Here is a 27,796-nt window from a genome sequence, read left to right as displayed (position 1 = left end):
GGCCATAAGGACTGAGGTTGTGTTTAGTTTGCGAAAAAATTTGAGTTTTGGTACCGTAGCATATTTTGTTATTATTTAATATTTAATTATGGACTAATTAAACATAAAAAATTCATTTAGTATAAAATAGTTGTGTTATATAATTATTTTTTAAATTATTTAATATTTTATGTATGTATTTAAAAATTTGATGTGATAGGTGCCTGACTAAACGGGCCTGACTTTGTCTTCCTCTATTCACACACTACTGCCTCGCTCGTGACAGCTGCTACAAACTTTCCACTCCCACAAACCAGCGAAGCCTCCCTCCGTACTTTCGTCTTCCTTGGTTCCATCCGTTCCCCAAGCTTGTTCCTCGTGCTCCTGCTCGTTGCCTGCCTCGCGTTCTCCTCTTTCACTCCCGCCCTTTCGCCCCTCTTCGTCCCAATCAGCTCCCGCAGGCGACGCAGGTATACTTGCTCTTCCTTCCGTTCCATGCCGCCATCGCCGCTGAAGCTGCGGTCGAACCTCCTGCATTCGTTGCATGCGCTTTCATCCGCTTCTCCTTTGCAGTTTCAGGTTCGGCTCCCTGTGCTGGCATTGTTTCCGGCTGACCCATCCTGGCCGCCTGCATCCACATACCCAGGTTCGTACTGTTTAGATCCAAATCTACTGTTCCCGCGTGTTCCCCATTGCGAAGCCCCCCCCCCCCCCCCCCACACACACACACCCTCTCCACCATATAGGATTGTTTTCCCTGTTTGCGGCCCCGGCTTTGTGCTTCCTGTTTTGCTCATGCCTGATTTAGGAGCTCACTCTGCTTACGTGTTCTTGTTCCATCCAGTAAAAGTGTATCTTCCTACTAGCTTAACGTTCGCTTTTTAAAGCAGGAAAGGGACAAAGGTTGGTCCCCCCCACGCAGCCTAATCCTCAGGACTGCAGCAAACTACGCAGCCTTGAAATACCTGCCACTAAAGACTAGCCTGTGGGGTTGAAACAGACCAAAAAAAAACACAGAACAGGTGTGGTTCCCTCACGATCACCAGCAATGCTCGCCTGGCTACTGCTGCAGAGAATGAAGCTCCACCAGTGAACACAACAGCTGAGCCTTCCCTCACCATTCAGCAATCAGCATGCATATGGTCAGCTATCTAGCATATCTGTGATTAGAATAATTACATGTTCGTCTGTACAAAATGCATCCCAGTGGGCAAATCTAAGCTATAAAAAAAATGCAGTTACCATAACCTTGTTTACAATCAATTACACACACTGTGGCACTGTGCTGCACACTATAGATTCCTTTAGGTTCTACTGCACACTATGGAATGGTCAGCATGTGTCAAAGAATACTGATCATTTCACGGTGAGTGCTATAGGGAAGACCCCGTCCCCATTTTTGGCTGGCTTCGCCCCTGTTCTACTAAACTCATACTGTGTTATATTATGCTGCATGCTCAATATTTGTTTAACCTTTAATGGGCTTGTAGTAACCTGACTGAAATCTTTTTCTGTATAATGTTCCAATACTCTGTACAAGACAGTCCCATATCTAAACATTTCATAGTGCAGTCACTCCTCATCAAGAAAAGAATTGCATTGTATACATCTAATTTAAAATAGCATCATATTTTATAGCATGTTACATTCTGCTTACTGCATACATTGGCAAACAAAAAAATGCCGATATTGAAGTCCTTTTCCCCCTTATAGGTGTAGCTCCACAGCAGCTCAGTGCCGGCATAGAAGACCAGCAGCAAACAATCAGACAACATGAATTATCCTTAAACCTACCTATTGGGAGCATCTTCCACAATCCTTCTGAAACAATCCCAGCAGTGGAAATATCATTTGACATGAATGCTGAAAGCAGCTTTCAGATTCCCTCTTTTGAGCTAACCATTCCATTACTGGGCGCTGCTTTTTCCATGATGGTACAATTCCCATTTGACGACAAACCCATGGAGCAACTTTATGTCTTCAGGGCTTTTGTTGTGGCCACAGTTGCTTTGGCTATGTGGAGAAGAACGCTAGAATTTATCTTCGTTTACTGTGGTCTCAAACTGCCTCCTCTACCAGTGTGGGTACGGGCTCTACAAACCTACAGAACCCCGCGTCTTTCTCCCCGCTTGTGCCCACTTCAGTGGCTGTGCTTTAGCCTTACTAGAAACATAAAACTCTGCTTCACACCAGGCACACTCATATGGACAATTACCTTCATCATTTGGTTACCTGAGTCAAAACCAAGTATGTGGTCCAGAGCATCCGCAACTTTAATGCTGCAGATGCTTGCTCCTTTCCTCCTGACAGTGGCAGGCATAATTGCAGTTGTAAGCGAAGTTGTAAGCTTGCATGTGACTACTGTCTAATAACTTTATGCCTGTGCCTTCGACGGTGCATCTCAAATCTCGTTCAGTTCTTAACCTACATTGCTGCCAAGGTAATTCTGCCAAAACAAATGATTACGCCACTTTCTTTTTTTGACGGGAACTACGGCTAACCCATTGGGCCAGCCTGAACCATGCCATTAAAAGAAAAGAGTTCGGAGTACAACCATCAAGAGGAATTACACAGGATGGGGGAGGAGAAAACAGTGACAGGCCACTGTAGAAGTAGGAAAAAAACCAGAGTAAATTACAGCATGGGAAAATTACAAAGATTGAAGAAAGGAGCTCCAATTATCTAAGCACAGGCGCGCAGGCGCCGAGTTTGCTCGGTTTGCCCAGAGGAGGAGGTCGCCACCACATCGCCGGAGGATTTCCCCATTAGAATCATTCACATCGTTGAACACTTTTGAGTTCCTGCACTTCCAAACATTTCAAAGAAAGCAGGTGATAATGGTTGAGTGCAATTTCTGGTTGGGTAGGGCAGGACCGGGAAGGGCGAGAGCCCAAAGTTGTTAAACAGTAGGGACGGAGGAGGAATTAACGGTTAGAAGGGACCAGAAGCTGTGAGCCTGAGGGCAAGCGAGAAAGAGGTGCACAACATCTTCGTCTTGACCACAAAAAGAGCAAAGGCCAGTAGAGTTTGCTCGGCGGGAGCGCAAGCGAACCGCAGTGTTTAGCTTATGTTGATGAACCAACCAGAGGAAGGAACGGCAGCGAGGGGGAGCATAGTTGTTCCAAATAGAGGGGGCGAAGGTGTCATCGTTAAGGTGAGAGAAGGCAAGGGAGTAGAAGGCCGCATAGGTAAGTTGATATATGTGGTCCCTCACAAGGTACGAGTGTCATTCCTAGAGTGATCAAGCGCCACAAGGCTGAGCCGAGCAACCAACACAGAGAGTTCAGACTCGGCAACAGCAGAGAGTCTAGATTGAAGGTGGAGATGGAGAGAGCTATCGGAAAGAGCCTTAGCAATCGAGATGTTACAGCGACGAGAGTGGGAGAAAAGCGCAGGAAACCGAGAAGCAAGGGGAATGTCGTCCAGCCAGAGATCTAGCCAGAAGGAAGTAGAGGCACCATCCCCAATGGAGACCGCAGTGGCATCTCGGAAGGCCGGAAGCCCAGGAAGGATCGAAGACCAGGTGGGAGTGTCGCTAGCACGGGAGTCCCCTAGGTCCCGGTGATCAGACCAGCCATAGTTAGCTCGAAACCAAGCGTGCCAAGGGGGGCCGTTCTGGGAGTGAAGTTTGACAAGAAATTTCTTGAGGAGGCAGCTGTTTTGGGTGTGGAGGTCTGTGATACCGAGGCCGCCTTTATCCTTCGGCACGCAAACCATGTCCCACAGAGCTTTGCAGGCCCCACCCGAGCAGGTTTGATCGCCAGTCCATAAGAAGGCACGACGTTTAGCATCGAAGTATTCGATCGCCCCTTTTGGGAGAAGGAGAGAGCACATCGCATATATGGGGAAGCTCGATTGAACAGAACGGACTAGCACTTCACGGCCACTCTGGCTGAGAAGGCGCCCCCGCCAGCCAGCGAAGTAGGAGTCGAAGCGGTCAAGGAGCGGTTGTAGGTCGTTAAGGCGGATTTTGGAAGTAGTAAGAGGGAGTCCAAGGTAGGGCTGGGGGAAGGAGGAGATGGGGCAACCTAAAGCCGACGCCATGTCAGATGCAACGTGATCAGGAAGATTCATCGGGATGAACGTGCTTTTGTCAAAATTAATGTGTAAGCCAGAAAAGGAAGCGAAGGAAACGAGAATGTCCTTCAGAACTAGGAGCTGTTGTAGGTCACCTTTAAGAATGATTAGGGTATCATCCGCATATTGAAGAACATGACAAGGTAGGGAGGTAGAAAGAGGGTGTTGGAGCTCACCATTAGTAGAGGCATGAAGGATGAGCCGCTGAAGAGTGTCGGCAATTAGAATGAAGAGGTAGGGGGAGAGAGGGTCGCCCTGGCGCAAGCCCCGACGACACTGGATCCAGTTTCCAGGCTTGCCACTAAGGAGAACGGCAGAATGGCTAGTAGAAAGTAAATCGACCATCCAGTTTCGCCAAAGCAAGGGAAAACCTTTCGCCTCGAGCACCTGGTCGAGAGCGAGCCAACTGACGGAATCGAAGGCCTTGCGAAAGTCAAGCTTGAGGACGATTGCAGGCGCCTTCCGCTTATGGCAAGTCTGAATGATGTCGGCAGCGTAGACAAAGTTTTCAGAGATGCTTCTCCCTTTGACGAACCCGGTTTGGTCGTCATGAATTAAGGAGGGGATAAGTGGTTGGAGCCGGGCAGTGAGGGTTTTGGAGGCAATTTTTGGGGCAGTGTTTTGAAGGGAGATCGGCCTGAAGTCGCTAGCCTGGCTGGCGACAGGTTTTTTGGGAATAAGGACAATAAAGGATTTGTTTAACCTTATCAGGTCCGCAAGGTTAGAATGGAAGTCCGAGAGGAAGGCAAGGAGATTATCCTTCGCGTGTGTTTGAAAAAGGCCGGTCCAAAGCCATCCGGGCCAGGACTAGCGTTGGAGTTCATGCCAAGGAGTGCAAGATGAATCTCCGAGCTTGTGAAAGGACGAACAAGCTGGGCAGCCTGGAAGGAGTCAAGCGAGTTGGAGGTGAAGAGAGACGGAAGGTCGAAAGAGAGTGAAGAGGGGGAGGTGGAACCCAGGAGCTGGGAGTAGAAGTCGTGGAGGATAGAAGCTTTGGTAGAGTGGCCAAAGACCGGGGTGTCGTTGACGACCAGGGATTTGATTTTGTTTCGCTGGAACCGAATGGTGGCACATTGATGATGGTAGGAGGTGTTCTCGTCGTCCAGGACGCATTGTTTGACTTTGCCACGTTGGCGCCAGTAGGCAGCGCGCAGGTCACAGAGGCGCCGGAGAGAAAGGCGTACAAGAGAGCGCAAAGCAGACTCTAGATGGCTGAGAAGTCGGCGTTCTTCCAGAAGATCTAGGAAGGCAATCACAAGATCACAGTTGGAGATCGAAACCTCAATTGGTCGCTGTCGTTTCGCCCAGTAACGCGCCACGTAACGATTTTGTTTAAGACGGAGGCAAAGAAGGGCAGACGAGGTGACTGTGTGCGGGTGATCGGCATTAACACTAAACCAATTGTTCGAGATGAGGGCGGAGAAGGAAGAGGACGCAAGCCAGTGATTGTTTAGGCGGAAGATGGAAGGACACGGGATGTTAGTGGAGGCTGAGAGGAGAAGAGGGACGTGGTCTGAGGTTGGTTTGATCATGGATTTGAGAGAGGAGTTCGGGAAACAGGAGTTCCAATCCGTGTTAACGAGAGCACGGTCAAGGCGGGCCATGGTGGGAATGGATTGGTTATTGGTCCAGGTAAAGAGTCAGTCTAGAAGCGGAATTTCAAGGAGGCCAAGGTTATCGATGGTAGAATTGAAGAGGTGAGCCTCGTTGAGGTCAAAGTTGTCGTTTGATTTGTCCGAGGGGAAGCGAGTGAGATTGTAGTCGCCAACAATGGTCCACGCGCCAGTAGTGCGCGACGTGATGGAAGAGAGCTCATCGAGAAAAGAATGCTTCCTGCTATGGTCACATGGTCCATAAACATTGGTGACAGTGAGGGAAAGATCAGACGCCAAGGCACGGAAGTGAGTGGTGAGGGAGAAATCGCCTAAGGAGTGGCTGACCAGCTCAAGCTCAGAGTTGTTCCAAGCAGTCACCACCCCCCAGAAGCGCCACAAGAGGGGAGGAAGAGAACAGAGTGCAGGGATGGGGGCAAGAAGGAGAGCATCTTGAAGTGATCGATAGTCGCAAGCTTGGATTCTTGGAGACAAGCAATGGTTGGCTTATGCAAAACTAAGACACGTTTAACATCGTTACATTTGTCAGAACGACTAGGTCCACGGACGTTCCAAAAAAGGATCGGAAGCTTGCGATTATTCATAAAAAACCATTCGTTCTCCAGGACGGGATAACAGGAACAGAGAGGCAAGCAGAAATGCCACACCGGCGGTTACAAAAGGACACCCAAATCTGTGCAGCCACCGAGAGGAGCTGGAATAAAAGCAGTTTCCAATAGGAGCGAAGACACCCTGAGCGCGAGCAGGTGCAAACACCACAACGCCGGCAGTGAGACGGGTTGTCGGTGAAGCGGGGAACGAGAGGGCGCCAATCCCCGACTGGCCGCACGGGCGAACGAAGGAGCAATTCATGGAACAGGAGACGCCTCCAGGGGCGCGCCCATGGCGGAGTAGAAGTCGGCGACAGGGTCGATGTCGTCCAGGGAGGAGAGCAACTCATCAGGAACGTCGCAGGAAGCGCCAAGAATCTTCAAGTCAGAGAGGCTGATGTGGTCGGTAGAGGACGCAGCGACCTCCAGGATCTCCTGCGGGAGGGCAGCTGGGTGCACAGATGCGGCAGCAGGGCGCACAGAGGCGCGCAGGCGGCCACCCTCCAACTTGCGTTTCTTGAGCAAGGCCGCTTTGTCGAGCATAGACAAGAAGCAGGGTTCTTCCGAAGCGGCAATGCGAGGGCTGCGCCTAGGGCGAGAAGTGCCGTCAGCGGTGAGGGGAGGGCTGCGCCAGGGGACGGTGGTCGAGCCGCCGCAAGCCCCAGAGCCCGAAGTAGCAGAGATGGTAGGGCAGAGTCTCGTGGATGGGCTCATGGAGAGGCAGGCCCAGAAGTGTCAGCGGCCCAGCAGGAGACCTGAGACGGCCCAGGGGCAGAGAGCACGGAATCAGGTGTAGTCGCAGGCAGGGGCAAGCTCCGGGAGGAGGTCGCAGCCCACGGCGGTCCGACGGCCCAAGAGGAGGTGCCGGTGCCATAGCACAGGGGTGCAGAGGAAAGCACCAGGGAGCGCTGCGGGCCCACGGTCACAATGTCCTGGACGAGACTAATGGAAGCAGTAGCGAAGTTGACGACAAGGATGCCTCTGGAGCCACCCTGGGGGAAGAGGGAACCACGGGGACGCGGAATAGGTTGACATAACCATCATTGCCCGAGGCCGAGACTTCAAACCAACCCTGGAAGGCCCAGACCTGGACAGAGGAAGGGCGGGTGAGCAGGGGGGAGGCCCGGACAGCAGGGGGTGGAGGTGGCGGCAGGGTGGAAGGAGGACTGGTCGAAGGTGGCTGGGTGTGCGAGGCGGACCCAGGGGAAGACGGTGGCGGCGGTGGAGAGGGTGGGCCGTTCTGGTCATCATCATCAGAATCGGAGTCAGGGTCTCCACCGGGGAAGGGGTGGTCGATGTCCTCAATATGGATGAAGTGAACACGACCAACCGAGCCAGAGCTATCATGATTTTTGAAGTTGATGTGGTGGGGAATATCATAGGGACTCTCAGCTTTGACCACCAGGATGACAGCGGAATAGTCCATTCCGGTCAAGCAAATGGGGTCAATGAAGTGCGGGTTGGCATAAGGAGCGGCACAGTGGATGATGTGATCCCGGTTCCAGTGTTCCAAGGGGTAGTCCTCAATTGACATAGCAACATAAGCTTCATACTGGAAGAGAAATCTGTTGTCAGATTCATCATGCCACTCGAGGAAAACAGTGTGATCAAGGAGCTGGAGAGGAGAGCGGAGCAGAGCATTCTCCCTAGCAGTGGCATTGCTGAAGATTAGAAGCTGGAAACCTCTAGAGGATGGTGCGAGGTGGACCTGGGGGTTGCCTCCCTGGATCTGCAGGGCACGGCGGATGGTATTGGCGGGGGCTGGAACAAGAGGGTCAGTGTAGGCGAAAGCTAGGTTGTCGTAGTGGTGCATAGGGACAAACGGCATGTAGGAGTCCATGTGATCTGGGCGCACGGGGGGCACCAAATCTTCAGCATCAGGAAGGGGATCGGAGGAAGGGAGTGAGATGGTGGGGGTGGGGGCAGCAGGGGAGGAAGGTGGGGTGGATGGGTGGGAGGAGGAGGAGGAGGAGGAGGAGAGGGACGGCGAGGAGGGGGAAGATGAGGAGATGCAGTAGCCAAGAAGGATGGAGTCCGAGGCTCAGAGGACGTTGCCGGGATGGGGATGAAGGAAGGGGCGAGGGAGCGCTGTGGCGAGGACGAGGGTAGGCCTGCTCCCACCGACGAGTTGGAGGCACGCGAGGTGGAGAGGGAGCCCGGCATTTCGATCCTGCAGGGAAGGGGGGTATTAGGGAGAGGACAAGGGGATGGCCGTGTGGGCGAGGGAGGAACCTTACAGCGCTTCTCTGTATGACCAAACCTCCAGCAGCGCCGGCACCGGAGAGGGTCGCGGCAGCGCTCGATTTTGCGGTCAAGCGCCAAGCACCGGAAGCAGCACCGCCAAAGGTCAGGTGGAGGAGAGGATGGAATGAGGGATGGCACAGGAGGAGGCTGCTTAACAAGTGGCTCCGCGGCGGTAGCCTGGGCCAAAGTTAGGGCAGTCGTCGGCTGTGCAGGTACAACTCCGGCAAAGGCATCCTGAGTTTGGCACGGAGCGTAGCTGTGTCCAGGCGACGAGGGCTCCGGCGAAAAAGCAGGGGAGGGGACGGGAGGGGGAGGAGAGACCTTCACGGGGTGGGTGGACGCGGGGCAGGGCTTAGACCCGAGGATCCCCCTGGCAGCTGGGCCCGTTAGACACAGGCAGCGGGAGCGACCAGGTGCACCAGGAGCAGGGGAGGTGGGAGGAGTAAAGAGGTTGGCTGCGTCACTCGCGTTAGTGGACGGACCGTCACCACGTCAGTCAGGGGCGGCGTCCTCGCCGCACAGCGAAGAGCGGAAGGGAGGGAGAGGGCCCAAGATGGAACGAGGAAAGGAGGGGGATGCAGAATCTTTTGAAATTTGAACGAAACGGACCGCGTCCTGGAGAACGGGTGGAAACAGAGAACCACACCGTCATGGATGACACCAGCGATGGACGCAAGGAAGGCGGCCACCGAGGGGGAGGAGACGGAGGAGAGGAAGACGCGAGGACGAACCTCACGGATGCGAAGGTGATATCAAGCACGAACACCAGAGGGGGGGGAGAAGGAAGTAGCAGAGGTTACCGAGATCCAGATTGGGGACGAGCAGAGGTTGGTGGAGGCCGCCGGAACGAGGTCGGCGCAGACCGGCCCATGGAAGTGCTTGAGGACGAGGTCGACGAAGAGCGCACCCGGAGTCGTGCCCAGGCGCCTAGCAGATCGAAGCAGGTACCGAAGCTCGGGGAAGGGACCAGAGGCGAGGAAGCCCGGTTGGAGCGGAGGGGAGCGGACAGGGGTCAAGGGCCCGAGACGTCGAGGAGGAAGCCAGAGACGAGGGGGGAACCGTCGAGGGGACGGCCACGCACCGGAGGCAGGAGGTGGGCGGCGAGGAGGACGCCGGTGATGGCGGCGGGGTCGGCGCCGTCGAGAGGACGGGCGCACAGGCCTCCATCATTATGTTCTGCCCACCATTACGCCACTTTCTTACGCTTCCATATTTAGTTGCTTACTGTACTAACAAATTTACTCCTTATATACTGCACGCCGTCCGTAGCCGTTGGTGGAATTGGCTATCAAGCATCTTGTCAACTACATTAGTACCATCTCATGTTAGCATTAGAATCCACGTTATCTACGTCTTGTAATATCATCTGCCCAGCATTTCCCAAAGTACCGATGCTGGCACTAAGGATGGTCACCACCGGCCAAACAATGTAGCTACTTACTTTCTTAATTCTCTTGCCCTTCAGTCGTACTAACTCTGTTCGCTGGGCTGGAGCTGGAGCTAGTGGCTGGAGTGGTATGAGAGAAAAATATTGTTGACCGGCTGGTGGCTGGAAGTTGGTGCTGGAGCAGTGTGAGAGGAAAATACTGTTGGGCTAAAGGCTGCTGGAGCTACCGAACAGAGTGACTATATCGAACCGTATGTTGTATAATATCCAGATATATTAGTAGCTGCCTACAATCTTTACCTTCCTGGTGTTTATGTGCTGAATCAATCGTATCGCTGTTTATTTATGCAACAAGGCAATATTATACTCACAGACTGAAAACAAATTGCAAAATAGAATACAAAAGCTGATACACCTTCTGCAGGGGCTCGCGCGCATTATGCCCTAGTGAAAATAATAATGGCTGCACTGCAACTGCAAGGAGCACTGCCACCCAAGCTCCTACATTTGTACGGCAATCAGAACCCATCCTCCGTGTCAAGAGCTTCTTAGCTTGAATTATTAATTTTAATCTTCACTGATGCTGCTGCAGTGCTTCTATACCTTGATTTGATTTGACTTTCAGGAGTTTCCTTTTTTTTAAAAAAAATTGGCTTTCAGGAGTGTGGAATGCTCAGACGATGCCAGCCCCATGGAGAAGATGTTCCGCATGTTCATTGCGAGCACATCAACATCAGAAATACATGCAAGCCGTGTGCACCCTCATTGCTCGTATTTCTCTTTGGACTACTATTTGATTTCGTTTAGATTTTTCGCGATTTTTTGTTGCCACAAACATCAGCTGAAGCTGATAATAATTTGAACTCCCCCATTCACATTTCGAAAGCCTAATACGCATGATTTGGCATGGCCTCACTCAACGGCATCGAGCCGATCTGGAGGGTCAAAGTCAAACCAGGCTGAGCCGCTCGGTCGGCTCAAAACAGTCAAGCCGAGTAGCCGATCCAAAGACCGTAGGCTCACTGGAACCCGGCTCGTTGAAAGCCCAGCCAGCCCTATCCCACTTCCACCGCTCGTCCAAGCCTCCGCCCTCCAGGGCTCCACCGCTCCAGGCTCCAGCAAGCACGGCACAGCCGCACCCTTAGCCATGGCCGTGGCCGCCGCCGCCGCCTGGGTCCCTGCCGCCGCCGCCCGCCGGAGCAGCTTATCCTCTCGGCGCTCTCAATTCGCGGCGCCTATCTTCATCCACGTGCAACGGCGGGCGCCGCTTCTTTGGCCTAGTCCCAGTCCCCTACCCCAGAGGTCTCGCCTTGTTGTCGCCTCCGCGCAGTTCGACTTCGCCAGAGGTACCGTGCCTAGAGTATCCTGCTTCTCTCATCTCATCCCTTCCCTTCCCTTCCCCTCCCCTCCTTTACTGTTATGATGACGAGAACTTGGTAGCCGTGGAGTATTCTTCGTCGTAACTGCAAAATCAGTATTGCATCGAACTATATTCAGAAACATTTATCCAGCCCAGCAGCAATCACTCGTGTGTTGTGTGTCATTAAACATAACCATATTATGGTCTAAGCTTGCAAATCATCAAATAGACATAGGGAGTACTTACTGATGCTGTGAAGTCACAGTCAATCATCGATGCGTTATCAGCTCATCCTGCAGATTACTGAGCATCGGGGATAAAAAGCTGCAGGGTCTGTGATTCCATTCCATATCCTTTGCTCTAAGATGACGGTTTTGCTATAGGGTAACAAGCTAAGGGCCACTGGCAAACTTGACAGTGAACACCTCATGTCACTGAAACATTTCACATGAATTTGATTCTGGTGAGCTGCAAACTTTACTGAATGGAAATCTGAAATGATACATTTGCCTGAAATGAAGGTCATCTTACCTGCTTATTTCCTTGTTGGTTCTGTTCCCTGATGAAATTATCCATATACTTTACGCACCCTCCTGATGTTGGATCACATATATTTATACGGATGCCTATGTGCTAATCCTTCTAGGGCTAGGAGTAGCATTCGCTGTCTGTTGTTTTTTAAATATATTAAAAAGGCTTTGCTCTTCGTTTAACACTCTGAATATATGATAGCAGCTGTTCAAACAGCATGGAGGGTTGGTTCTGATGTTGTCGAGGCAGGAAGTAATCTTGTCCCAGTATGTATCCCTTAACCATTCATTTTCTCTTAATTCATCATATTCTTAGATCTCAAGAAGATATACTGACAACAAGAATCTCTAGTTCTGAGGTTTGTTAAGCTTTGAAATTGAACTGATATGCCCCCTCTTACATGTGACAGGGTTCAGTTCCACGGCCAATTGCTAGGATAGGTGTTACCTTTGCTGCTGTGGTGGTGGCCGTTTTCCTTCTCAAATCGATTGTCTCCACTGCATTTTTTGTGCTGGTATGCAACCTCAACATTTGTGCTATGGTTCTAGTGCCATTTATCTGCAATGTGCTGTGTGCGATATTGAATGACATTTAGTCATGTAGAACAGCTGTCTCTTACTTGACAAAATCAAATGTGCTCTGCGCTTTGGAAAACTGACATATTTACTAGAGCTGAAGATTGTCCACTACTCCAGTCTTTGTGTTTCAGTTTTGATGGTACCTGATACCACCGAATAATTTTTGTTGTGGTCGCAGGCGATGATGGGGCTTATATATCTTGGCTTCATGGCCATGAATCCAAAGGAGGCCTCAGGCTCTAGGATGGATGAAACAGGGGGCAACCCATCAGAAGATCCTGTCGAAGAGGCCCGGCGCATAATGGAGAAATACAAGTAATGAGCCTGAGCAAGGGTGTATTCGTATAGGTACCGTTTGTCAGTAGAGTTTCCTGCTCACGTGAGGGACGGATGGGTGGATTTTTTTTTAGCACACTACACACAGTTATTTGATACATGTAAATATACAGTTGTACTGTTGGAATCAGTTCTTGGGCAATAGTGTTGAGGGTGGTTCATCAACTATGAATTTATGAAGTGCAGCAAATCTACGAATAGTGACAACAATTCATTTTTATAGTACTAATTCTTCAAGCTTTATAAGGCAACAGTAACTTTGTAGCCTCACACTGTCACACATGGTTGGGCTACCTATATACTTTGTTTTCTGAGAGGTGCTCATTTATTTGCTCACTACATATGCTGCCAAGCTCAATTACAATATAGGACTATACTCTAGGTGCAATACCACAATATAAGATTATATTCTAGGTACAATACCAGAGCTCTCCAACGCTCCGGTAGACAGTAGCAGTCGAAGACTAGTTGTAGGTTCCCCCATTCTTCAGCTGAGGGATGCCAAACTAGAAGAAGGCTCAGTGCAGACGGACGGGCCTGTCGAACACCCAGCTGAAGCTTACGGATTGGGCCTCCTTTTGGGCTGCGCGGTCGTGGGCCAACTGCTCCATCCCGCGGATCTTGCGCGGCAGCCCGCAGACGTAGTCTTGCGCGCGCCGCCCCTCGCCGGACAGGCCCCCGAGCTCCGCCACCCCCCACCGGCGCACGAAGTGCTCCACCATGTCGCCGTAGTCCGCCGCCGTGTACACCCCCACGCGCTGCGCCACCGCGGCGAAGTGGTCGAAGAGGCTCTCGTCGCGGCCGTCGGTCATGAGCTCGCCGGGCATGGTGACCTTGGCGCGCATCACGGCCGCGAGCGCCCGCACGGCGGCGTCCGGGTCGGCCCCGAAGCACCTGGCGACGGCCCTCGTGTACGCGGCCTCGTGGCGCTTCTCGTCGGCGGCGACGGCCCCGCAGAGCTTGGCGAGGCAGGCGTCGCCGTGGACCGCGGAGCGCCTGGCGGCGCGGGCGTGGGACACGAAGGTGGCGCGCTCCTGGAAGGCGACGTAGATGAAGCCGCGGCAGGGGCAGGAGGGCTCCAGTGTGCGCATGCCGCCGCGGAGGAGGTGGTGCACCGTCCGCTCCACCTGCCTCATGTCGACGCGGCCGCAGAGGTAGAGGTAGCGGTTGAGCGCGTCGCCGTGGCGGTTCTCCTCGGCGGCCCAGCCGCGGAGCCAGCGGGCCCAGCCGTGGCCGTCGCGGCCGGTGGCGTCGCCGATGCCGCGCACGCGGTTGGCCATGGTCATGTAGGTGGGCAGGCCCTCCTCCGTGACCATGTTGCCGACGAGGCAGACCAGGAGGTCGTCGGGCACGCCGGCCGCGCGGGCCTGGAGCTCCGCTGCTCCTCGGCGGTGGCGGCGAAGGTGGGCAGGAGGTCGGCCGGCTGCCACGCCTCCACCACCGGGGTGAGCAGCGACAGCATGTGCTCCTCCACCCACCCGTCCTCCCCCAGGAGCCGCAGCAGCTCCACGGTCTGCGGCAGCTGCTGCTGATGATCATCAGAAGCGGCCCGGACCCGGCCGCGGCCGAGGGTGTGCGCTGACGACGACGAGAAGCTCTTCTTGATCAGCGGCGGCATCGCGCTCGTCGCCTTCCTTCCGCCGCCTCCACCGAAGCGAAGCTTCACCGACGAGGGCGACGACGACGCCCATGCCAATGCCATCATCGCCGTGAGCCCCGGCATGCCTCTAGTAGCTCTCGCGCTATTCCTTTGTTGCTCTGCTGCTATAGCTAGATAGCTGATGACTCCTCCATACTTCTAGGTGCTGAATATATATCGACCGACTCCTCATCGACGATCCACACCGAGAGAGAGGCTTGCACTTGCACCGTTGCACGTGCCTCCCTAGCTATTAGCTTGCCTGCACGGTCGATGATCGCCGTACGTGGCAGCGCTGACGGCTCAATGAGTGCACGTCGACATTGCACTGGTCCCGCTGCACACGGACGTACTGCACCGCCAACCACATTGATGCGAGTTTGCGACGCCAACGCATGCGGTATTCCAGCCGGCCGGCCTCGTGCGCCCCAGCCGGCCATGCCTGACCGGATGGGTGAAAGCTAGCGAGGGAGCGGCAGGACACGTACTCTTCCAAAGCGATCGAAGCAGCTTGTATGCAGTGACCCGGACCCAGTCCGCCGCTAGTACAGTCGGTTAGCGATCGAAGCAGCTTGTATCCATCGATCACGGAAGTGCGGAGGTGTGGTAACGGATCATAACTGTAGTGGTATCTTTACCATTCAACATGGTCTTTATATATTTTTAGTTCAAAATTAAATTGTATAAAATTAGAGTCGGTCTTTTTTAGGATTCGACTCTTAAATTATCTAGACTAAATTTAGAACCCTTTACCATCCCTTGCGGGCTCGGACAGGTCCAGCTACCACGCCACACACACACATCCTTAGATCGTTGCATCGAAGAATTCGCGTACATCCATGTGGTTAATTGGAACTGAAGAATCAACCGCTCCAATGAGTAATAATGGTTTGGTTTGCACGCAGCACTGCTGCCGATGAATCACACACGTATCCCGTACGCCTTCAGATCTCGGGAGCTCCTATCGTGCAGGCAAAGTACGTGGAACCGTAGACGATTCAATAGCTAGCTTTGATTGGCTGCCGGGAAGCTTGCGTAAGGGTCGTCGCCCAGCTTGTCATTGCCGGGGCGAGAAAACACAATCTGAAAAAGAAAAAGAAAAATATGTCCATTGCTTATGTTCAGGTTAATGTTAACTATTATACTACTCCTCTTGGGCAGTAAGTAAATCCATGGACCAACTGTACGTACGTACCTGGTAATTCCCAAGCGTCCGTGACTTGAAACCGGCGGCGCAGTATATGAAGTAGTACTCCCATATACGGACGAATTTATCATCAAAGCCGAGGGCCAAAATCGCACTGCAAAGGAACATGTGCTTGTAGTATTAGCATATGGAATTAGGAGTTAGTAATACACATAGGTTCGAATCATCATGCTCGCATGCTGCTGCTAGTAGCTAGTTCAATTCGTTCTGCTTGTGTACTTACTCCTTGTTGGCCATGAAGTTGTCCCTCCAGCGGATCAGCGTCGGGTAGTAATGGTACCCAATGTTCTCAAGATGCTCGATGCTGCACTCCACCAGATGGGATCGTTAATATCACAGCTAATCGGCAAGGATTACATCAATCGATCGATGACTAGACTAGGGAGAGGGGGACGAAAAAAATTGACGACGACGCATACCAGAGCCTTGATGCTGTGGACATGGCAGACGTGATCCGGGCCAGCGAAGGGAGGCAGCCCCCGGGGAAGATGTATTCCTTGATGAAGTCCGAGCTCCGCCTGTACTCCTCGTACCGTTCTTCTGGGATCGAGATGAACTGGTCCGTGCAAGTTAGTCGCAGATCATGCAGCTGACTCCACAGCGATGTATATAGATTAGAAAGTTCATTGATTTCATAATTCATACCTGCAGGACGAATAGGCCGTCTTGAGCCAGAAGGGACTCACAGCAGCCGAAGAAATCGTCCATGTATTCGTGCCCAACGCCCTCGATCATCTCGCTGACAATACATCAGCTCCCTCGTTATACATCTCAGACATATATATCAGGAAATTAAACCAAATCAAGCTGGTATGTTACTGAGGGCCGCAGCCGTGACCCAGCAAAAAAAATCAATTAAAAGCGCTATGCATCTAAGTAGTAGTACTCACCAAGATATGATCCTGTCGTATTTGCTGTGAGTTGGTATTTGACGGTAATCACACAACATGAAGCTTATGTGGTCCTGCATGCCATGCATAACCAGTGGCAACATTTTTATAAAAATCGAACTCAATTAAGACAGCACTTGGCAGAATAAAGGGGGTACTGATTCACACAAACCTCTAAGCCAGCTTCTTTCACTTTTCTCTGCGCGTATTTCAGTTGCTCCACAGATAATGTGATCCCAGTGTATTTGCAGCCAGTTTGCTTCACCAATTGGATTGCTAAGCTGCCCCAGCCACAACCAATCTCAAGAACATGGTGATCCCGCTCGACTTTAGCCTACGATCAATTAGCATGTAATATATTATTAGCGATCCATCAGATCATATAATATACAAGTATGCGTGAATATCTATCAGTTATTTACTATCAGACAATATTAACTAAATTGGTAGTTTCAGTATGTGGTACCTTGTTGATTAGAAGGCCAACTTTACGTAGCTGGGCTGCCTCTAAGCTTTCATCCTCCGTCTACCAGGGCCACAAACAATATCAAGCATCAGCATTTCACGGTACTAGAGTAGTAAATTTACAGGGTACATGACCAAGTTAATCATGAGTGGCACTAGCTAGTTGATTACAAGGCATACCTTGAAGATGGCACAAGAGTAAGTCATGGATGGATCCAGGAAAAGTGAGAAGAACTCATTACTCTGCATGAACACAAGAAGAAAAAGAATTAATGCAAATAAGGAGAAAACAAATGTCAGTGAACCTGAGAGAAAAAAAAAAAATCAATTTGCACTGGTTGTGGAAGGCATTATCAATGACGAAATTATTTGATAGCTATTGTAAAAATAGATGGGAACCTAAAGCATAATGAGAAGCTCTAGTGCTACTAACCAAATCGTAGTGTTGAGAGATGTTTTGACGTGTTTGTGTGACAGAATTCTTCCTTGAAATGTGACGGAGGAAGTATTTAGCAGAGGCGACCCCAGCTGTCAAAAGTAAGGGTGTCCACCAACCCCTGGTGACCATAGAAATTACACATGTACATGATTACATAAGCAGTGGTAGGTAGTCTTTAGTACCTAGTTCATATATACTGCTTGATTTTAATTCAGAAAAGGAAAAAATTGGAGGAAGACTGTAACCTTTTACTGCCCCCACTGCTATTACTCTTGTTTGCATCCCTGTTTGCAATGAGGATCTGTGGAGAAATGGTCCATGGATGTAATCCAAAATTAAACAAACTAGGAGTATAAATCTGCAAGTGCCAATTTTTTGACTTAGAACATCCAGATTGTAAGATTAAATTACCAGAAAAAGATTCAGAAGACCTTCTCTCTTGTCAACAAAAGAGAAATAACCGTTAATATAGGCGTCTGCCAAGCCAAGGTCTGCTTCAGTTGCAACCTGAAGAATGTATTTCACGTGACATGAGAGATCTGAGCCAGGAAAGGTGGCGGACCAGAAATGTGAGAAGAGAAAAGAGAACCTTCCAGTAAAACATTGGGTCATGAATTCGCAGGACAGATTTTGCATGGCATTTTTTGCCCGCTTCACCAAAACTGAACATAGTGCCTCCTTCTTCAAGCAAGCTACATGCAGAATTGATTAAGTGAGAGGAGTCACAATTAGACATTTCTGTGATACATTGGCCAATTGGTAGAATAACTCACACCAAGTTACCGAAGGATACGTATTGGCCAAGAAATCTTGCTACCAGAAGACGCGCCCCAGCCTCAGTCCACGATGGGACCATCTGCTTTGGGTTCACCAAAAGGCCACTCTTCTTACCTAGCAAATCTTGGGCTGCAGATTTCCCAGCCTGCACGCATGCATCAATCTCTATGTTATAATGGAAGACGTATTCGCGTATCCAACATAAATTAACAAAAGTAAAATTCTGTCCAAAAATTGAAGTAGGCAGGTTGTGCAGCGAAGGTAATAGTACAGTACCTTGAGTCCATCTTCATGGAAACCATAACCTGTTAGCCAAGCAGAAGAAACATACGCTTCAGACCTAACCACATTATTCTAATTTTTGACATCCTTAATCATAGTTGGCAAATTTTGCTAAAGAACGCTCCTACTTTGTGCCATTTCTGAAAGACGCTAAAGAAATTGATCTTTGTTGCTGGACACTACAAAAGTGTTTATATTTTCTGCAAGACACAATCTAGTGTCATGCACAGCAAAGATCAGTTGTTTACAACATTTTCTGCAGGACACCAGTCTTTTGTAGTTTCCAACGGCAAAGATCAAGATTTTCCTTACAGCGAAAATGACAAAGTCAGGCTGTCCTTGGGCAAAATTTATGAAAGTTAGTTCTTGATGCAAGTAATGCGTGTATTACTTTTATGGAGTAAGGTTGTCCTTTGGCAAAATTGATTTTACCTTGGTATGCCCCACAGAACCAAATTCCTCTGTTTCCTTGAATTTGATGAAGCTCAAGAGAAGCCTTTGCGGCAGCCACAGATGGAACAGGGTGGCTAGTGTACCATTTGAGCAAGACATGGTCCGGGATATTAGGAGGGTTCAGTGTCACCAGAAAAGGCCTGTCTGTAGATTCTATGTTCTAAAAGAGATTCCAAGGAGGATCTATTAATCAAAGTAGATTGTGATATATACATACATATATTAAGCTCAACAATAAATTGTTAGTTGCTGCTATCTATGTTAAGGTAAGAACCTGAAGCAGATTTAACCAGTAGGTTACACAAACCCCCTTGCTTGTCGTCCCCCTGAAGTTCCAGGAACTCCATGCTGATGAACTCCGTGGCATCATACTTTTATCGCGATGGAGGTATATATCACTGCAGTGAAGACGAAGATAGAGATCAGATCCAATCAGATAACCTAGATCTGTAGTGTATAGCTTGCATTACCTGTAGACATACTGAAAAGCACCTAGGATTCTCAATTCTTCGTGTGTTGCTTCAGCTCCTAGAAGTTTTAGAGCATCAGGTGCATGGACACCAAATATGACTCTGTCATACATCTCCTCTGAACCATCAAACGTTGCAATCCTGAAACCGGCTGCAAACAACAGAACATTGAACACTTGTTTTGGATTAGTCACCAAATGGCAATCAGAAGAAATTCTGGATGGAGAGCTTGCATTGGCAGTACCTCCATTGGAACTTGAAACAGATTTAACTTCACAGCTGGTTTTAATTTGGCAACCCATGCTTTCCAACTCCTCCCTTACCTGCTGGTGTGCACTAGTTGCGTTGATCAATCATCCTTTTTTAGTTTGTTCTTAGAGAGAGAGAGAGAGGGAGGGGGGGGGGGGAGAGAGAGAGAGAGAGAGAGAGAGAGAGAGCAAAGTAGAGCACAGAACCTTGTGCACATAGCTATGGGAGCGGCCCTTGACAGTGAGCCACTGGGGGCGACCAAACAGCTGAATGCACAATCCAGATGAAAGAAACAAAATTAGCATCAACAGCCAGGAATTAGTCAGCCTAACTAGCAAGCTTGATCTTTGTTCACCTGAAGAAGGTGGTGGTTGCGGCAGAATGAGAACACAAAGAAAGCAGAGAATCCCAACACCCCTTGAGATGGACATGACCATATACATGCACAGATCGGGATCTGCAACAAAGCAAACTTGCCGTTTTAGTTTGCCACCTACTTAAAACATACAGATAAATAGAGAATAGAGGAGTACAAGGTAAGCCTCTTGGAAGTACTGGGAATATCCATGAGACTGAATAAATTGCCCCAGAGTCTCATTCCGGTCCAAGTCAGGGTTGTTTTCACGGTCCTCCAAGTACCTGCCACAAATGCATCATTTCTAGGTTATTATATACTGTTAGTATGTAGACTACTAAGTAGGCAGTGACACCATAGCTAATGCTAGTTAGCATGGAATGAGATCAAGATGTAATATTTAGCATGGAATGAGATCAAGATGTATTATCACTTGAGAGCATCATTCTTGAACTTGAGTATCTCACGGATCATGCGCCAGAAACTAGGGCTGATTGCATTGCTTTTCTGTGCCAAGAGGCCTGAGATGCCATTGCGGCTGCCCCACTCGCATCTGCTGCCGCTGGTCCCCAATTGTGTGCTCACTGAGAAGGACATGTCAGATATCTCCATCTCCACCCCGAGCCCTTCAAACCATTCCAACAAGTTTGGGTATGTTACCTGCCATTTAGTGCATTTTTATGTCACAATATGACATACGAAAACACAATGTTCATAGCAAGTAAATTCAAATGGTTGCACAAAAATCATGTCATAAGTGGTGCACCGCAGGTCAAAATCGTAAATCATGATGTATCCACAAAACTCACTTATTGGTAAAAGTTACTGGAAACCCGTAAACTTAAGTTACATTTCACTTATCTGTGCATTTTGCATTTTAAAAGTTTAAACCAAGTTGATCAAGGAGCTCCGCCCTGCCACTTTTGATGGATTGTGATAAGGTGTTCCAACATTTTAGTGCCACATCAATTGCCATGTGGGCTGGACACAATCAATTGTGGGGTTGGTTGGGACTTGGTGGATTACAAACAGAGGCCATCTGAACAATGTGCTCACCTCACATCATTATGTGCATTGCCCTACCATGCCACTGACATATAAGCCACCCTATATTAGTTCTTTTTCCTGATCAAAACTTATGCAAGTCAGTTGTTCCGCGAGGTAGATACATTATACATACTAACATGCAATTCTCGTTATTTCTGTGTCAAATGCGTCCATTGATCAGATTTCGTAAAGTTTGGATTTGCAGAGCAGTTTACTAGCATGCAAGCTTCTGCAAAAGTTAACCCACTGAGAATGGTACCAGCCACGCATGGGTACAAATACGGGCTAAGAGAGCAAAGCTGGAGAATACAAGGGACGAACTGAACTGGTAATCAGGCATACCCTGGAGGGCAGAGGTCGACACTATCTGTGCGTCGGCCACTCGTTGGGACGGTTCGCTACCAAGCCTTTCTTCTCGACCAGTCGACTTCCTTTGCTGTGGCGACATGTAAGCGCTGGAGCGCACTACGGCGCAAGGCCATCCACCATGAGCACTCCACCGATTCCTGGCTTTCCATGGGGGGCTCCAGGCTCCTCTATGGACGGCCTGGCGGTCCACTACGCTGCACCTAGTGCCACTGATCGCCACAAAGAGAGACTGGGACTCTGTGAGCGGCGTGCCTCACTGCCATTTCGACGAACACCTGACGCGCAGACGGCTGTGTGTGTGTGTGGTGGGGGGGCGGGGGGGGGGGGGGGGGGCGACAGAGTGGACGATGAGGCCGACTCGCGTGGATCCACATCCCTCCTTATCTTGGTCAATTGGCACTCTACAGGAGGTAGCAGCAGGATGCTTTGCTCGTGTGGCTTGGCCGAGCGGCTGCTCTGGCCTGGCCTCGAGGACGAACCGAGGCGGAGCTCTCCTACTCCTTAGCAGAAGCAGTGGCAGGCTCGCAGCTCTTCCGCCAGGCGGCTGCGCGGAAGTCCGGAGCCGGAGCAGCAGCGGCGGCTGGCTTCGACCGGTTCGATGGGTCTCTCCTACGAGGTGTGCGGCGTCTGACTAGTCGAAATGCGGTGGGGCCTACTAACAAAGAAATGCGGTGGGGGTGGGGCCTACTAACAGAGGGCAGAGATGGACTTGTCCGAGAGGGAAAACCGGAGCAGGGTAAACGCACGCGTACGAACAAAGGGCCTGAGATGAAGGGGACTTTTCTTATGAGATGAAAGAGACTTGTACCGTCTGTAAAGGCTAGTTCCCCGTTCTAACATATAGATCATTTTTAACTTTAGTTTTTATTTATGCATCTAAACGTATGTTATATTTAGATGTATGGTAAATCTATGAATGAATCTAAAAATGCTAAAATAATAATGGTTGTAGTAGTAGAGAGAGAGAGAGCGCGAGCGAGCGAGCTGGGCTTCCGAAACGAGCCAAGCCGAAAGATTCCGAGGGATCCGCGAGGTCGGAGAAGCCGGGGCAGATAACAATCATACCAACTGAGAGCAGTATGGCAGGATCAGTACATACATGTCCTTTTGCAAGGACAGGTCAGGTCAGGTCACTGTTGGGAGGGACCAATAATAGCTCAGCTGCTAGTACATTGTGCATGTGGAACATATTTTCCTTCTACAAAAACTGAACAGACTTTTTACCGGTACAATAATTCAGGATCCAGGAATAGACTGGGGCAGAGCTCGAAGCTGGACAGTAGGTCGGGGTGCAGGGCTTGAAGGTGACAGCGCGCCTAATGACGCTAGCCTCTTCTAGTAGTACCAGTTAAGACTAGTGTCAGTGGAGAATTTCATTGCATAATTACGAAATTCGGTAACTGTATCAGAGGTGTATCACGATGACACTCCTCTTTTATCTCATGAAACTCTCCCTCCTCTCTCTTTATAAATGATTCTGCTGATGTAATTTAACGCTCATGATACTCTTATGATATCTCTATTAAGATTGGTCTAATAATGGTCGTCGCAAGCAAGGCGACTAGTGGTAGAATATAATAGCGTAGCATGGTACACGAGAAGGCGACTAGTGGTAGAATATACTAGCGTAGCATGGTACACGAGATTACGAGTGGGAAACGGAGGGAGCCAAGCCTAGATAAAGGAAACCAAGCCTAGGAAATCCATGCACTGCCCCTCGTGTTTTGCTGGTGGCCATGTTGAGTTTGTAAGGTCGCTGCCGCCTCCACGTCGCCCCGCCCTGCACTTGCACTCTGCCCTTCCCCGGGTTTCCCCTTGTGTTTGCACAATTAGTACATTTATTTATTTATCTATTGGCGCCCTATTATCGAACAACTAATGAAGCACGGACCAGCTAATCCCCTTCGGCGAATGACCTAGTCCAATCCATACATGTCCACTCAGTTCTGCCATGAACACGAAGATGAAACATGAAAATGCACAAAAGTAGGAGGCACACGGAAAGGGAACTATTATCTTAGCTAATTTCGAAACAGAAGACCAGTTGCTGCAGGAGCACATCATGAAAAGGGAGGGGAAATCAAATGCGGGTGTCCCTGTTGACGCCAATGGCACAGAAAGCCCGTGGATGCGCCGCGGAGCAGCACGAGAAAAGAGTTGCATGGTGTAGCTACGGCCACGGCCGGCGGGGTAGTTCTTTATTCAGTTCGGAATAGATGCTAGCAGCAAGCCAGCAACAATCCAGCGCACGGCATGCATATGGGCACGTACCCGGTTGAAGACCATGAAGCCGAGGTCGAGGTGGACGGTGCCGGCGGCGGCGTCCTCGACGGCCACGGTCCGGGCGTGCCCGCCGAGGCTGTCCTCCTTCTCGTACACCGTCACGCGCGCGCCGCCGCTCTGGGCCAGCTCGTGCGCCGCCGCCAGGCCGCTCACGCCGGCGCCGACCACCGCCACCCTCATTCTGGCCGGCCGCGCGCGCGCCTTCCTCTCGCTGCCGCACCAAGCAACCCAATCTCTCGGCTAGGCCGGCCGGTGGGATTGGGTTGGTTCGAGCTGCAGGCCTTCCCTCCTGTTGCGATGGGTTTTGTGGGGTTGTGGCTGGGCAGCGAGCCGGCGCGCAGAGGCCAGGTCTGTGGCTCTCGCACGCACCGCACGGCCTCCTCTTATTATACTAGCACAGTGTATAGCAAGCTAGCTACATGTCTCGATGTCATAAGCGGACTGATTCGGGAAACATTTTCTCCACTCCTTCGGTGGATGCGTCCCGTCGTCTGCAGCTGCCAACTGCGGACCTTTTCGTTTTGGGAACGGTCGGGAGAGTTGCCAAAGCTCAAAGGTGTTCAAAAAGGCGATGCCTGCCTGGGCAGAGCGACATGGCCTCGCTTAGTACCACGCAAATTTTCCCCCATGTAGTATTATTTATTTATTTTGTTTGTTAACATCATGCATGCTTCCCCTGCTTTTTTTAATTTCAACTGGCAAATATATCCGCCCGACCAAATGTATATATATTACAACATTGTAATTTGCAGTGTCAAACATGATTTTGTAAAAGTTTGATGTATAATATGCTATTTATCATAATTTTTTTAGATAACTAAAAGGGTAATAACTATAGCCCGCTACAATCCCGTACGCGCAAAAATCTCTACAAAAATGAACCTGAAATATCTCTTCTAAAAAAACAAACCTAAAATATGGAAGATATTAACTTTTAGAGGTCCAAGGGGCTTAAACAAAAAATAAAATGGGTTAACAAGAAATATTCCTATAGAAGGAGTATTACAAGTTGGGTAGATATAAGCAAAAAGTACATAGTACATACGCTTAGATGGACGACTATTACAAGCAAAAAGACAAGGCAAGGACTAATATACATAAAAAAAAAAGTATTAGCCAATGAACGCGGTTTACACATCAAACTCGGTGACAATGGCTTCCTAGATGCTTCGCATCTGAGGCGAACTAGCTCAATTAATCAGATTTTTTGCGGTGAAACAACCTATCGAGTCAGGTTTAAATCTTTGTGAATTTTAGTAGTATACGCTGACCTTTGTAAACGCAGGCACCACCCTAATCAGTGTCAATTTTATCAGGTTGGGTGATGTTTTATTTCTTGGTTCAAATGGTTGTTCCTGCGCCAGTATATGTAGCTTCTTTGTTTTCAGAGCAATCATGTACTATATATACTACTATACCAGTATATTGTACAGGTTCTAGTACAACACTGTGTGCAGCATTTTGTCTTTCAACTAAACTGAGTTTATTATATTGCAATTTGCAATCCAAGTAAACCTAAGCCCTCTCCTTTTCACTTACCCCAGTGCACACTGTATACATAGCCACATAGGCCCACCCACCCCCCATCAGGCCAACAAGTCTCCATTTGTAGAGCCTTCCAAGCTAGTCACTTCACTAATCAGTGTCTTCTTCCCTTCAGAGCACACGCAACACATAGAGGGTTGAGCTCCAATGCAGAAGGCCATGGAGAAACGGAGAAGATGCAGTAACTTGCTCGCCGTCGCAGCGCTGGCCCTGGTGGCAGCAATGCTGCCGCCGTCCGGCGAGGCGAAGCTGTCCCCGGACTACTACCGGTCGACGTGCCCGGACGTCGAGGCGATCGTGCGGGCGGTGGTGGCCAAGAAGGTCAAGGAGACCTTCGTCACGGTCCCGGCCACGCTCAGGCTCTTCTTCCACGACTGCTTCGTCGAGGTGAGCCACATCCACCAGTGCCTGCCGCTGCTTGTTCGTGCAATCAGCGCGCAGAATCAAAAGGATCCATCAGAAACCGAACTTGATTCCTGTGGAAATCTTGCGTTTTAAACGAGTGGAATTAGGTTTCGTCGGTTTAAGTTTCTTGGTTTGCAATTTCATAGATAAGGTTCAGTTCCATAGAAACCGAACTTGATTCCTGTGGAAATCTTTAGATCGGATTATCAGTCTGAATTTGGTTTGTCTCAGCAAGGGGTAGGAATGATAGGAGGACTACAGCCTACAGGAGTGATGGGGCAGTGGGGCAGTAGATTATTGGTACGAATCACGCGCTCGTCGGCTCTGCCATGTGACTGCACGACCTTTTCTGTCAACTGGTCTGAATTCGATCAGGTACTCAGGCCAGATGTGCCGGACGTCCCTGCTGGCAGATCAGGCACCCATCTTGTCGTTTCCGACGAGGCCGATGCGGAATTTGGTACTGCCAACGTCATCGTTGCGCACTCTAGTTTTTTTTTCTTCTTCCATCACTTCCAATTACCAGTGATGAAAACACTTCATTTTGAATGTCTGATGAATAATGTGCTTTGTATTGTAGCAGGTGACTGAAATTGACATGTGTATGATGAATTTCACTTGCAGGGCTGTGACGCATCTGTCATCATCGCGTCCCGCGACAACGACGCCGAGAAGGACGCCCCGGACAACGTGTCCCTCGCCGGCGACGGCTTCGACACCGTGGTGCGCGCCAAGGCCGAGGTCGAGAAGGAGTGCCCCGGCGTGGTCTCGTGCGCGGACATCCTCGCCATCGCTGCCAGGGACGTCGTCGCCATGGTAATCCGACTGAGCACGCGCAAGAGCTCTCACTCTCTCTGATCGGTACAATGGCAATGTCGCTGTCCGCGTCTGACAATCAGCTGGCTGTGCAATGGCGTGGCAGTCTTCCGGCCCGCACTGGGCCGTCGAGCTCGGCCGGCTGGACGGCCTCGTCTCCAAGGCCGTCGGCGTCGCGGGCAGGCTGCCGGGGCCGGACATGCGCGTCGCGGACCTCGCCGCCCTGTTCGCCAGGCACAACCTCACCACGCTCGACATGGTCGCGCTCTCGGGTGCGCACACCGTCGGGTTCGCGCACTGCACCCGCTTCACGGGCCGCCTCTACCGCCACGGCGCCGTCGGCGCCGGCGCGCACGCGGTGGACCCGTCATACGACCCCGCGTACGCGCGGCAGCTCATGGCGGCGTGCCCGCCGGACGTCGGCGAGACCATCGCCGTCGACATGGACCCGATCACCCCGACTGCCTTCGACAACGCCTACTACGGCAACCTCGCCCGCGGGATGGGCCTGTTCACCTCCGACCAGGCGCTGCACACCGACGGCGCGTCGCGGCCGGCGGTGAGGGACTTCGCCGGGAACCAGACGCGCTTCTTCGAGGCGTTCAAGGACGCCATGGTCAAGCTGGGCAGAGTTGGGGTGAAGACCGGCAGGCATGGGGAGATCAGGAGAGACTGCACCGCATTCAACAAGAAGATCGAGGCATCGAGCAGGAGGTTGCATAATTAATATAGCGCGTCTACGCAATTGAAAATCTCCAACGTTATTAGGCCAAGTTCGTGTTACAGAACAAAAAGAATTTGCATATGCAAAATTTGTCAAATAGTTAAGTTTAACATCAATGATCTCCTTCAACTGCCTCAAATCTGCAAATTTCTCAACTGAAGTGTGGGAATACAAGGGTAACTTCAAAGTCGGGTAGGGAGCTGGCTGCTGGAGATGAGGTGGAATGGCTTTAAAAAAGAGGGAAAGGAAATGCTGCTAGAGGCGGTTCTTTCCTCCCGCAACAAAAACTATGAACAAAATCAAGTTGAAGGCGTAGAAGAAAATTGACACGGTTTACATTAAAAATTCAAAATCATTATTGAAAAGAACACATAATCACCCTGACATACCATCACTCTAAGGGCTTGGTATCCACCAAGCTAATCTATTGGCTGATTAGTATGGGGTTAGCTGGGTTGAACTAGTTAATTAAATAGTTAATAGCCAGGGATATAGAGGGATTTTAGCTGGGCATTAGCTAATCCTATTTGAATCCACTTGGCTAAAATTAACTACCTGCCAATTAGGTGGTAGACCCAAACATCTAACACCAGTAGGATTGTTGAAAAGAGCAAGATAATCTTCTAAAATATTCTCCACCACGTAAGAAAGGATATATTTTCAATGGAGCACTCTAAAATTAGTAT

At 50.3% G+C, this 27,796-nt stretch overlaps 3 protein-coding genes, 1 long non-coding RNA gene and 1 pseudogene across 8 annotated transcripts; 3 read left to right on the top strand and 2 right to left on the bottom strand.

The window, feature by feature from the left end:
• Nucleotides 1–253: 253 nt before the first annotated feature.
• Nucleotides 254–10,903, top strand: LOC120695805. 3 transcript variants are annotated; one of them, XR_005683903.1, is made up of 5 exons: nt 254–449; nt 553–625; nt 870–1,121; nt 10,315–10,399; nt 10,551–10,903. It is a non-coding gene; the product is annotated as an uncharacterized LOC120695805 (long non-coding RNA). The 3 variants fall into 3 exon arrangements; XR_005683902.1 differs by having other exon boundaries at nt 255–449; nt 10,315–10,903; XR_005683901.1 differs by lacking the exons at nt 10,315–10,399; nt 10,551–10,903 and adding an exon at nt 1,693–2,378 and having other exon boundaries at nt 256–449.
• Nucleotides 10,904–10,943: 40 nt separating this feature from the next.
• Nucleotides 10,944–12,932, top strand: LOC120695804. Its single transcript, XM_039979039.1, has 4 exons — nt 10,944–11,236; nt 11,986–12,047; nt 12,191–12,295; nt 12,538–12,932. Exons 1-4 carry the CDS (start codon nt 11,038–11,040, stop codon nt 12,676–12,678), a joined length of 507 nt encoding a protein of 168 aa, XP_039834973.1. The 5' UTR covers nt 10,944–11,037; the 3' UTR covers nt 12,679–12,932.
• On the bottom strand, nt 12,759–14,452 carry LOC120695803 (annotated as a pseudogene).
• Nucleotides 14,453–14,953: 501 nt separating this feature from the next.
• LOC120695802 lies at nt 14,954–23,976 on the bottom strand. Of its 3 annotated transcripts, none has more exons than XM_039979036.1 (24): nt 23,609–23,976; nt 20,355–20,581; nt 20,100–20,205; nt 19,922–20,023; nt 19,773–19,832; nt 19,562–19,640; nt 19,318–19,468; nt 19,122–19,245; nt 18,827–19,007; nt 18,389–18,417; nt 18,109–18,257; nt 17,925–18,027; nt 17,747–17,842; nt 17,581–17,636; nt 17,330–17,453; nt 17,077–17,139; nt 16,898–16,957; nt 16,604–16,765; nt 16,432–16,505; nt 16,187–16,280; nt 15,961–16,097; nt 15,765–15,845; nt 15,530–15,635; nt 14,954–15,417 (listed from the first exon to the last, which is right to left on the bottom strand). In XM_039979036.1, exons 1-24 carry the CDS (start codon nt 23,798–23,800, stop codon nt 15,340–15,342), a joined length of 2,634 nt encoding a protein of 877 aa, XP_039834970.1. In that variant the 5' UTR covers nt 23,801–23,976; the 3' UTR covers nt 14,954–15,339. The 3 variants fall into 3 exon arrangements, 2 of the variants coding, with proteins under 2 accessions (XP_039834970.1, XP_039834972.1); XR_005683900.1 differs by having other exon boundaries at nt 14,968–15,417; nt 15,961–16,081; XM_039979038.1 differs by lacking the exon at nt 23,609–23,976 and adding an exon at nt 21,311–21,856 and having other exon boundaries at nt 14,968–15,417.
• A 1,233-nt stretch (nt 23,977–25,209) lies between these two features.
• On the top strand, nt 25,210–27,249 carry LOC120695801 (peroxidase 73-like). The gene is made up of 3 exons (XM_039979035.1): nt 25,210–25,552; nt 26,195–26,386; nt 26,493–27,249. Exons 1-3 carry the CDS (start codon nt 25,313–25,315, stop codon nt 27,111–27,113), a joined length of 1,053 nt encoding a protein of 350 aa, XP_039834969.1. The 5' UTR covers nt 25,210–25,312; the 3' UTR covers nt 27,114–27,249.
• Nucleotides 27,250–27,796: the final 547 nt, after the last annotated feature.

This window comes from Panicum virgatum, chromosome 2K, assembly GCF_016808335.1.
Source record: "Panicum virgatum strain AP13 chromosome 2K, P.virgatum_v5, whole genome shotgun sequence".
In the NCBI taxonomy this organism is placed as follows: domain Eukaryota; kingdom Viridiplantae; phylum Streptophyta; class Magnoliopsida; order Poales; family Poaceae; genus Panicum; species Panicum virgatum.
This window is presented reverse-complemented; position numbering and strand designations above follow the sequence as displayed.